We start from the raw sequence: 11785 nt of genomic DNA on the forward strand, positions 1-11785 counted from the left end.
GTTCACTGAGGACACACACACACACACACACACACACACACACACACACACACACACACACACACACACACACACACACACACAGTTGATGAGAACATATCATCTTCTTGATAGTGTCAGTGGCAGTTTTCCCTCTGAGCTTCAAACAGCCACCTCCCACCTCAACAAGCTGAAAGTTCCCCCAAATGAAGAGGACAGTTCCAGTGAAGAAGCCCAATCAGAAACATTAAAAGCACAACAACATGGAGCAAAGTGAGCTGCCCTGATGCTGACCCCCAAACCACTGCTGAATGATCCAAACAGCTTATCCCCCACACATCAACATCCATTCACTGACCACACAGCAAAACGTCACATACACATCAGTAACAATGTATGCTGAAGCTAATACCAATAGTGCAATAAAATGTCTCTTAAACAGATTACATGTTATGTTAGTGTTGCATCACTGTTCAGTGTGCTAATGGCTGTGGGATAAAAACTGTTCCAGAATCTCTTGGTGCGTGTTTTGATGGATCTGTATCTTCTGCCAGATGGCAAAAGTTCGAAAAGGTGGTGATCCTTGATTATGCTGTGTGACTTCTGCAAACAGCGCGAGGTGAAGATTAATCGTGCCATTCTTTTAAATTTAGGTCATTTAGGCTGTAACTAGCACTCATTCCCATACGCTGATGATATTTTTTTTTATTTTTATAACAACAACAACAACAATAATAATAATAATAATAATAATAATCCATTTTATTTATACAGTGGTTTTCAATGACCCAAAGACGCTTACAATCAAAAGGGCAGGTAACAGGCAGAAGGAAAAAAACAAACAAAATAAGGAGGACAAGCAAGGAAAAATACAGATAACATGACATCGCGGAAAATACCTCATGTTAGTACATATACACACATACAGATGGGTGGGAGTGGGGGTGGGGGGGTGTCAAGGAGAGGCCGGGCGAGCCAAAGGTGGTTAGGGGTAGGGGAGATCAAAGGCTTGGGAAAAAAGGTGGGTTTTAAGACGGGATTTTTTAAATGTGGGAAGAGAGGGAGAGTCACGGACAGTTAGGGGAAGTGAGGTCCACAGTCGGGGGGCTGATCTGGAGAAGGCCCTGTCGCCGAAAGTCTTTAGTCTGGAAGGAGGTACAGTCATGGTGAGAGTAGTGGAAGAACGGAGGGCTCGGGTGGGGCGGTGAGGGATGAGAAGATCAGACAGGTTTGGGGGGTTTGGGGGACCCAGGTTTGGGGGACCCTACCCTCTCAAATGAGAGGGTAGGGTCCAGGATGATTATAATTGTGAATAATGAGAGCAATGAGAGCAACTTTTCTCCAGTAATAAAAGCAGTAACAAAGCACATGAAAGATGCTTGGCCTAATCACTACTTTGCCTGGGAAGCATTATTCTGAATTAAATGAAGCTTTCCTGAAGTTTGACACCCTCATTTACATTTTGAAATCTTACAGTATGTGTACCAGCTGAACCTAAAATCCACTCCTCCATCCCTGTGCTTTAATATCAGTGTTTATCAGGAAAAAGGACACAACTTATTTGTTAAAAAGATTTTTTTTTATTATTTTAACATATATAGAGTATCAGCATTACAGCAAGAAAAATAAATGATTATTTAAAGTTTTAATGAGAGAGAGAGAGAGACAGATAGAGAGACATGAGGCAGAGTGCAGAGTGAGAGCAGCTGCAGAGTGAAACCAGTAGCAGAAGTCCCAGTGAGTCAGGTCAGTTACTGGGGACACTGGTCTCTCCTCAGTGTCTCGGTCTGTGGAGCCTGGGAGCCCTGGGTGGCCTCACAGGTGACAGAGCCCAGCTTCCTCCACTGGTCTGCAGTGAGCCTCAGGGTGCTGCTCCAGCTGTAGAGGCCGTCCTTCTCCAGCACCCCGGGGCTCCTGCTCTGCTCCCAGCTGCTGCTGCTGCTGCTGCTGCCGTCCACCTTCCAGGCCAGCCTCCAGTCTGAGGGGAAGCCCTTGTTGGCCAGGCACATGAGCGTGGCCCTCCCCTGCTGCAGCTCCTCTCTGGAGGGGGGCAGCACCGTCAGGGTGGGAGGGGCGTCACCTAGGAGACACCAATCAGCTTAGAGGGTGGGAAATAAGCAGCTGGCAGTCAGTCAGCGGGCGGTTGGACACCTTTACTGTGTGAGAGTCCATTTTCCCCTTTAAGGACTTTCTGTCAGATGGTTTTTATGCTCCAGCAGTCACTCACTCACACCCTGTTTCACTTCCCTTTAAGAAGCCTCTCATGCACATCAGCACAGAAAGAGTCCTCATATGAACACAAAAACGTCAATACACATAAAATATTAAAAATGAAAATTATTTGGCTGCTCCATAAAAATTATCACTCATCAATAATGGCGTGTGTCCTTAAATATTTTAAAGAATAGAAATAAAATCTAATTTTTACAGTTTAAATAATTTACTGATTTGTCAGCATTAATTATTTTATTTATTTATTTTTTTTTTGTTAAAAGTCAAAGTAAATGCACAATACATTGTCTGTTTTAAAGAAATCTGAACAAGAGCATCTATAACTGAGATAAATGTTTGTTGAGCATTTTCAGCCATAATCATTTTCAAGCCACAAAATTCTGTTCATCAAAACTGATTTCAACCAGCAAAAAAACAAAGTAATGCATCAAATTATTTTCATCCCATATGTGAAAAAAAATATGAGATGAAATTAAGAATCAGAAATTTGGCTACATTTTCAGATTTTAATCCTGATCCCCACTCGGTTCAAATTAGTTTTCATTCAGCTTCACATGTCATGTAAAAATACTAAATTAAAATCAGTTTGGTCAAACGGTCTAAAGGAACCAAAGCTTTGCATTCAACTTTTCTAACTTTGAAGCTGGTATGTTTTAAACATTTTTCACAATTTATAATGAAAAGTCTAAAGAAGTACTGAGTCAAACTAAGTGGTTAAGGAGAAAAACAGACAAGAAAAACAGTGACTGTAAGTGATGAAAATAAACAAAATACATGTTAAAACCAACCACTAACACTCACACAGAAGAATAAAAGTAACCCAGCAGCAGTAACACATTACATGATATTTAATATTTGTGCAGAAACTTACTTCCAACATCCAGTCTGGTTCCTCCACCAAAAGTCAACCACAGTGATACAAACTCATTGAGCCGCTGTACAAAAACCTCTGACTGTAGAGAGACACGGCTCTCTCACTTTGTCAGAGAAAGCAACAACTACAAGCCCTCAAGATGCCACTTTAAAGAAATAATCTGGAATAAATGCTTTCTCTTCTGGTTCCAATGAACATCATTTTAATAAACTTAAAATTTCCTCAAATTAAAGAAATTTAACCGATCATTTGGATTCAGTTTTTCAAAGTCTGCTCTGATTTCACTATTTTGAGATCACTGTTAGCTTAAAATCAGATATTAACATGAAAGGTCAAGTATGGCAGTTTGTTTCATGAAGTGCAAATAATATGAAAAAGTACATATTTTTCTCATGGATTGATAAGAACATGAAATAATTAAACTTACTTCCAACATCCAGTCTGGTTCCTCCACCAAAAGTCAACCACAGTGATACAAACTCATTGAGGCGCCGTACAAAAACCTCTGACTGTAGAGAGACACGGCTCTCTCACTTTGAAAACAACAAACTCACTGAGATCAGCCTCAGGTTTTAAAACTTAATAACAAATGACTGACATATCATCACTAGCCATCAAACTATGTCAAAAATTATCAATATTGATTACATTTATTTTTGAAAATATATTTAATTTTTGGCAGTGAATTTTTTTTTCTTTACCAGTAATGTAAAACATGACAGTTAACATTCTTGGAGAAAACATGCATGTATCAACCAAAAACTACATGACATATCTTTGATCATTTTTAAAACTACAGCTTGAGGCTTTACAACATGGGTTGCTATGGTAACTGTTTCCACAGAGCTAACCTGCTGTGGAGCAGCTTTTGTCTAGGCTCACTGATCCAAACGTGTAAACCATCCACCCATTCAGCTGCTTCCCTACAGGATCCCGGTGTGGACAAAAATGCTGCATTCAAATGAAAGCGTCAGTCGACCTGCCGTACAGATTGTGCTGTTCACATGGAGACGTGTGTGCAGACCTGCAGAAGCACTTTGCTCTCCATCAGTTATTATATCAGAGATGGATGTTTTGGTAGCACTGTACGGCGCTGTATGCCTCCTTAACATCAGCAGACAGGAAGTCCAAGGTCTCATCTCCTCTAATGTTGCAGGTCACGTTCTGGATGAAGTTCTTCAGGGTCTTGCAGCTTTTAACATGATTCAAATCTCCATTTATTATGAGGAGTGTGCTGTGATGCCGTGTCTGAAGATCCGTGATGGTGGACTGAGTGACATCACCACTGCCGACGGTGAAACGTACACAAGGAAAACAATGGTGGCTGAAAACACCTGAGGCAGATAGTTTGGCCTCAACCCCACAGCCAGCAGCTGAACATCAGGCATACAGATGTTTCCATATCAACATGCTCTGGATTGGACCATTTGGAGCCCTCTGGCAGTAAAACAGGACTTCTTGTAAACTTTATGGTGTAACGTCTCGCCCTGCTTCCAAACTTATTTCTTTTTTTTCATTCATTGTTTTATTGTTGAAATCCTTTCTGACAACTTGACTTCCTGCCCTGTGTGTTCACTCCACTGTGATTATGCTGCCACGCCCTGATGAGTTTCACCTGTGTCCCATTACTTAGTGTATTTAGTCTCTGTGTTCCCTTCACTTTGAGGCAGTCAGTCTTTGAACACTGTGTCAGTCACACCAGCTTTATCTGTACTGTGTTATTCTCTCAGTGTATTTTTGACCTGGCTTTAGTCATGGCCTTGCCAGACTCTGTTTCCCTGATGTTCTGCCTGTCAACCTGTGTGATGAACATCTGCAAGTAAACACTGTTGGCTGACTTTGTTGAGTCATGTAACTGAGTCCTTGCCTGCCATCAGTCTAGTCGCTATAAGGAAAATCCTGCTGACTAAAGGAATAGAAAATGAAAGTATATACAGTATAAGTAAAGATCAATGCAATCCCACAAATAAACCTATTTACTATGGCTTTTATTGTTTATGTCCCTTTTTTGTCATACGGCTTGTCAACCTAACTTTGCCTTGGGGATCAATACCGTATTGATCTGAATATAAGACGACCCTGATTTTTAGATGACCCCTCTTTTTCAAGACCCTTTTTTGGAAATACACTTTTTATATGGACATTATGCGACACCAGCCCATGCTAGCTTTAAACTCAGTGCGGGGTATGTTGAGCTCTGTGGCAACTTCAAGTGCTTTTTGCTGCATCACAGCCCTCGTAACAGGCAGTCCTTCACTACGTTTCTCATTCACAAAATCGCACACCCTCCTGTCAATCTCGTTGAATCGACCAGTTTGTGGACCACGAAAAGTCCTTCTCTGGCTGTGGGCATTTTTTAGCTCTTCTTTCTGAGACCGCCACCGTCTCACACTGCACTCAGGGCCAGGGTTAAGGGATGTTTGTTTACCTTGACAGTTTCGGAGGTAACTTCAGAAAGCGTCCAACTGACAGCCGGAGCGACATGTCAGCTGGCTGCTACATTCAACCGGGTGGCGGCGCACACCGGCCGGCCTACCTGATGCCGGCAGGTGCCTCGGTCGGCACCACGCCCACCCGGTCAGGTCTGCCAGATCTGACAGGTGCGCGGCACACACAGACTGCCATATATACCTTTGATCATAAATCAACTTTTGTTTATACGCGGTTTCAGCAGCACCATGGACAGCGACACAGACAACATGGTTGATTATTGATTGCGCGCGTTAATCGATTTTGCGGAGGCAGGAGGAAAGTTGCATGATTTATGTTGTATCCACGTTCGCGCTGCGTGCGTGACCGTGCATGTGCTCGTGCATGAACACCCGTACCGTGCTGGAGCACACCCCTTCCAACCGTGCCAGAGCGGGGGAAGTGTACTGCATTCAAGCACGGAACATGCAAGTACAAAACATGTGTATTTGCTTAGACCCCCAATATTAGACGAGGGCGTTTTTTCAGGGCATTTTCAATGGAAAAAAATATCGTCTTATATTCAGATCAATACAGTATTTTAATCCTATTTCACCCTGTCTGAAACTGTCCGTATGGCATGTGATGTCTTTCATATGAACCTGCTCATGAATATCTTCGAAAAACCTGATTTGATGGAGCGAGTGGACAATGGAGCAACATAGAATATGTAAATGCTTTAACATTACAAAATAAATTCTCTCTTCAGTTGATAAAAGTTTTGCACCGTGTTTGAGTTATTTTCAGATGTCTAAAAAGCATTATTTCTGAATAAAAAAACAAACAAATGAAAGAGTAAAATTTTAAATTACAAACTCAAATTCTGACTTTGTGTCTTTAAAGGAAAGTCTATACGGTTTTAGTGTCTCTGCAGCTGTTGAGTCAGATCAGTTCCTCTCCAGCTGAGGGAGGTTTTTGTACAACGTTGTTTCACTGTGTGGGCGGCCTGCTGTAATAGTGCTGACAGTAGTAAACTCCTGAATCTTCAGCCTGGACTCCACTGATGGTCAGAGTGAAGTCAGTCCCAGATCCACTTCCACTAAAACGACTTGAAACTCCAGACTGAAGGGTTGTGGCATGATATATCAGGAGTTTAGGAGCTTGTCCAGGTTTCTGAAGGTACCAGGCGAGGGAGCTAAGACTTGTACTGGTTTTACATCTGATAGAGACAGTCTGTCCTGGACTAACAGACTGAGATCCAGGAGACTGAGTCAGAGTGATTTCTCCTGATGAATCTGGAAAATATCCAAAAGAGCAGAAGGGTTATTGAGACAAATACAGCTTGGAGAAAGATGATGAATATGAAAACAGAAGAGGAGGATTTCTTTAACATGGAGAACAGATGGAAGAAGGTGAATGCTGCTGGTCTCAGTGTTTCTCCATCACAGCAGAAGATGATTGTGGTAAAGCTGGTTGCATCCTGAAGCCAAGTTTTCAGAAGAGAGTCTCACCCTGAACAAGGAGCCCCAGGGTGCCCAGCAGGAGAATCTGTGACATCATCATTGTGCTGCCGGCGTGTCAGTGGCTCTGAAAGGCCTGGACAGCCACTGATCAACACTGGCCTCTTAACGGGTGGAGAGCAGAGAGGCAGGACACATATGCAAACACACACAACTATTTGAATGATCCTCCAGGGAACAGCGGACCCCCAAAACCTTGCTGAGAAGATAGAGGTGACTGTGAATAACAAAGGTCTTTCACATCTGAGCGGCAACAGAGAAAAACTGCTGAAGACAAGTGACTCATGACGAGGATAATGTGTTGAGAAACACCATGGTGAGAAGCTGGAATAGTGACTCCAATGCTGAAGGAACGGCTGGAGAAGCAGCTTGATTTAGGACGTGGAGGATTTGCCGTCAGTGTGAATGGAACCAGGGGCAGGTAGCTAGGTGAGCGCTTTCTGAGCTGAAGAGCAGATCAGAAAGAGCAGGAATCTCAGATCTTTAAAGGGAGAGGCAGTTTACCAGGCTTTCAAATGGACTGAGAGACGGATCCATCTGATGAATAAACATGAGGTGGGTGGGTTTGATTGGTGTCGGTCCATTTCAGTGAGAAGACCAGAACATTGTGAGGAGAAGAACAGGTGGAATATGCAGGGGGAAGCAGACAGGTGGAACTCTATGGTTGAGGCTCTGAATATGGAAGATGTGAGAAAAGTGAAGGAGGCCAGCAGAAACTTGGCTTGAGTGTGTGGGCGTTATGTGGGTGGTGTCAACCTCAGGGAATAATGTTGATAGAAATGGAGAGAAGAAGCAGTGTTGAGAGAAAGATGATGGGAAGGCAAAACGGACTCCTGATGTTGGAGGCCTCTATAGAGCAGAGACATTTTGGGCCGTCTGGATGAGGCTTGGAGCAGCAGTCAGCTGCTTGGAGAAGAAGCTGATGCTCCTGAAGCATCAGGCTTTAAGGAGTTTCTGTCAGATGGTTTTTATGCTCCAGCAGTCACTCACTCACACACTGTTTCACTTCCCTTTAAGAAGCCTCTCATGCACATCAGCACACAAACATGATAGGAGCTGAAATACTTTACATTACACTGGAAATAAATAGAGCAGATATTTGACAATATTAAAAACTTCCTTTTGTATATCAGTTGACATGTGTTACTTTATTTCAAGAAGATGTTAAAAGAGGAAAATATGATTTTTAACACATTTTCAAGTACAAAGTTTTTTTAAAGGGTCAAAGTAAAATTACATTTATAAAGACGGTTATTATGTTAGCTCAGGTTTTTTTTTTTTTTTTTTCTTGAGAAATTTGAAAAAGCAGCTATGAGGCAGTATGTTAAAATGATATACACATCTAGAAACATCCTTATGAGAGCAACGTGTGTCCCTGTTGGAGTGGGTCAGAGCATTTCCATAGAGAGCCACTTTGCATCAGCAGCACCATGCTCCAGTGCTCTGGGAGAGTTTATAGTCCTGAGAGTTGAAGACTGGATGACTGACAGCTGTCCTTCATGACAACAGAAGCCCCAGAAATCCTCCTCATCCAAACATGACTTTGAGCTCCATCCTCATCTGGACTCTCCTCTGCTGCTGCTTGACAGGTAAAGTCCAGAGAATCAAAGTCCTCTCCTCTATGAAGATCCGTCCCTCTGAAATGAAGCGGAGAAAAGCATGACGCTGCTTTGTGTTTTTGTCTGTGTGTCCTCAGAGTCCAGAGGCCAGGTCACAGTGACTCAGCCTGGAGCAGTGAGGGCTGCTCTGGGAGCCTCCGTCACCATCACATGTAAAACCAGCCAGAATGTTAATGTGTGGGACAGCAAACACATTTTAGCCTGGCACCAACAGAAAGATGGAGAAACTCCTAAACGGCTCATTTACTGGGCTAATACTCGAGCATCAGGGATTCCAGGTCGTTTTACAGGCAGTGGATCAGGGAGTGACTTCACTCTGACCATCAGTGGAGTCCAGGCTGAAGATGCAGCAGTTTACTACTGTGTGAGTGAACACAAAATCAACAGTCAGTGGCTGTTCACACAGTGAAAAAGCGTCGTACAAAAACCTCCCTCAGTCAGACTGAACAGAAACTGAAGTGACTGCTGCAGCTGGAAGCTACTACAGGGACTGATACAGTTCACTGAGGACACACACACACACACACACACACAGATAAATACACACGAACACACACAAATACAGAAACACACACAAAAGACTTTTGATGGTGAGAATGTAGAAATTTGATGATAGAGCACCAATACCAGATTGCTGTTGAAAGAATTGCAGATATGCAAACAAACGGTAATAATGAACAAAGTAAAGTTTCTGCTTCTTCGTGAGCCTTCTAGCACAACTTGAAAGGTCTTCAACAAAAAAAATGAGTGGAGACCAAAAGAATTTAAGAATAGTAAGTCATCAGTTGTACTAGTAACTAGAATAGTGCCCCAACCCCCCATAGCTCCCCCTTGTGGGGCGTCCCTGTGGATCACCTGGTAGAGCACGTACTTCATATTGTTATTGCAGTGGTCTGGGTTTGATTCTGGCTCAGGTCCTATGCTGCATGTCCCGCCCCCTCTCTCCTCTGTCTTTCTTGCCAGTCTCTACTGTCACTATCCAGTAAAGCAGACTTTAAATTAATCAAAACTCAGGTACGACTTATTTATTTAGCTCCTCTATCAACGCTGGTACAGTGCAGAGACAGTGTAGTAAAGTTCAGTACAACGCATGAAAAGTACAGAAAGGTAAATAGAGACAATGCATAAGGATTTCAAATTAAATTAACCCTCCTGTTATGTTCACATTTTTGAACTTCTTTTATGTTTGGGGTCAATTTGACCCTTGCAGTTTAAACTTCCACAAAATTATTATAACTAAAATTGTTATCAAAGTTAATGTGTCAGGTACTTTATGTTTCTTTGTTGATTACCTAAATAGCCTTTAAATAAAACATAACTCCCTCCCACCCCCACTTATACATCCAGTATTCCTATTACGCGACAATGGAAAAATATGCAAATCACCATAAAATCTCACTGATTGACCTGAAATTGGAAAGAAATATTGATGAAATTGTAAAGAAATATTGAGAACGATTGATTTTGTTATTTATAACCAATGTGTTACAAAGTGTGAACAGGACATTGAAAACATATCATCATGTCAATTTCATGTTTACCCGGTAGTGCCCATTACATTAGGAACACTCATTAAATATGAAGCAAAAAAAATGATGTTAATCATTCATTTAGAGACGTTAAACATTGGCTGGGGTCAAATTGACCCCAAACATAATAGGAGGTTTAAATTAAATTAAATTGAATTGAATAAATTCATAAATAATAGTCAATCTTTGACCAGCATTCACAAACACAAGCATGAGTAAATTTAAATACATTCACATGATCAGCATAATAATTTCATAATCCCATGTACATGATGATAATTTACTAGAAACACCATGACATCATGTGGACAGTTGCACTTCACTGACTCTATGTGTTTTTCAGTGTGTGTGTGTGTGTGTGCGTGTGTGTGTGTGTGTGTTTGCATATGTGTCCTGCCTCTCTGCTCTCCACCCGTTAAGAGGCCAGTGTTGATCAGTGGCTGTCCAGGCCTTTCAGAGCCACTGACACGCCGGCAGCACAATGATGATGTCACACATTCTCCTGCTGGGCACCCTGGGGCTCCTTGTTCAGGGTGAGACTCTCTTCTGAAAACTTGGCTTCAGGATGCAACCAGCTTTACCACAATCATCTTCTGCTGTGATGGAGAAACACTGAGACCAGCAGCATTCACCTTCTTCCATCTGTTCTCCATGTTAAAGAAATCCTCCTCTTCTGTTTTCATATTCATTATCTTTCTCCAAGCTGTATTTGTCTCAATAACCCTTCTGCTCTTTTGGATATTTTCCAGATTCATCAGGAGAAATCACTCTGACTCAGTCTCCTGGATCTCAGTCTGTTAGTGCAGGACAGACTGTCTCCATCAGATGTAAAGTCAGTACAAATACTGGCTACCTCGCCTGGTACCTTCAGAAACCTGGAGAAGCTCCTAAACTCCTGATATATTCTGCTACAAGCCGTCAGTCTGGAGTTTCAAGTCGTTTTAAAGGCAGTGGATCAGGGAGTGACTTCACTCTGACCATCAGTGGAGTCCAGGCTGAAGATGCAGCAGTTTACTACTGTCAGAGTTACCACTATATCAACAGTCAGTATCTGTTCACACAGTGAAAAAGCATTGTACAAAAACCTCCCTCAGCTGGAGAGGAACTGATCTGACTCAACAGCTGCAGAAACACTAAAACTCTAGAGGAATGAAAATAAAGCCACAGCATCAGTTTTTAAATCAGTATTTATTTACACATTATAAAATACTTAGAATTAATTAAAACTTGTAATATTAAATTTTTTTGGAAAACAAATATATTTCCCTGTCATATTTTATTGCAAGCAGGTTCATTAACATTCACACGAATCAAATAATCAAATTCAAATTTAAGAAAAAAAAAAATCAACTATTTATGACAGGTAATTCACATTATTAATGCTTATACATACATGAAAAAGATAGTGAAAAAGCGTGGTACAAAAACCTCCCTCAGTCAGACTGAACAGAAACTGAAGTGACTGCTGCAGCTGGAAGCTACTGCAGGGACTGATACAGTTCACTGAGGACACACACACACACACACACACACACTGTATCATCTTGTTCATAGTGTCAGTGTCAGTTTTCCCTCTGAGCTTCAAACAGCCACCTCCCACCTCAACAAGCTGAAAGTTCCCCC

General features: G+C 42.0%; 2 gene segments (V, D, J or C); one reads left to right on the forward strand and one right to left on the reverse strand.

Moving 5' to 3' along the window:
- Positions 1-1727: 1727 nt before the first annotated feature.
- Positions 1728-7054, reverse strand: LOC115367536 (Ig kappa chain V region Mem5-like). The segment is given in 4 exon segments: positions 1728-2059; positions 3513-3560; positions 6502-6789; positions 7006-7054. Coding segments are annotated over 4 exon segments (714 nt in total).
- Positions 7055-8715: 1661 nt separating this feature from the next.
- On the forward strand, positions 8716-11228 carry LOC115367917 (Ig kappa chain V region 3381-like; the record flags this gene model as incomplete). The annotated part of the segment is given in 2 exon segments: positions 8716-8810; positions 10988-11228. Coding segments are annotated over 2 exon segments (336 nt in total), but the record flags the coding sequence as incomplete, so codon positions are not given.
- Positions 11229-11785: the final 557 nt, after the last annotated feature.

The sequence above is a fragment of the Myripristis murdjan genome, chromosome 11 (genome assembly GCF_902150065.1).
Source record: "Myripristis murdjan chromosome 11, fMyrMur1.1, whole genome shotgun sequence".
In the NCBI taxonomy this organism is placed as follows: Eukaryota; Metazoa; Chordata; class Actinopteri; order Holocentriformes; family Holocentridae; genus Myripristis; species Myripristis murdjan.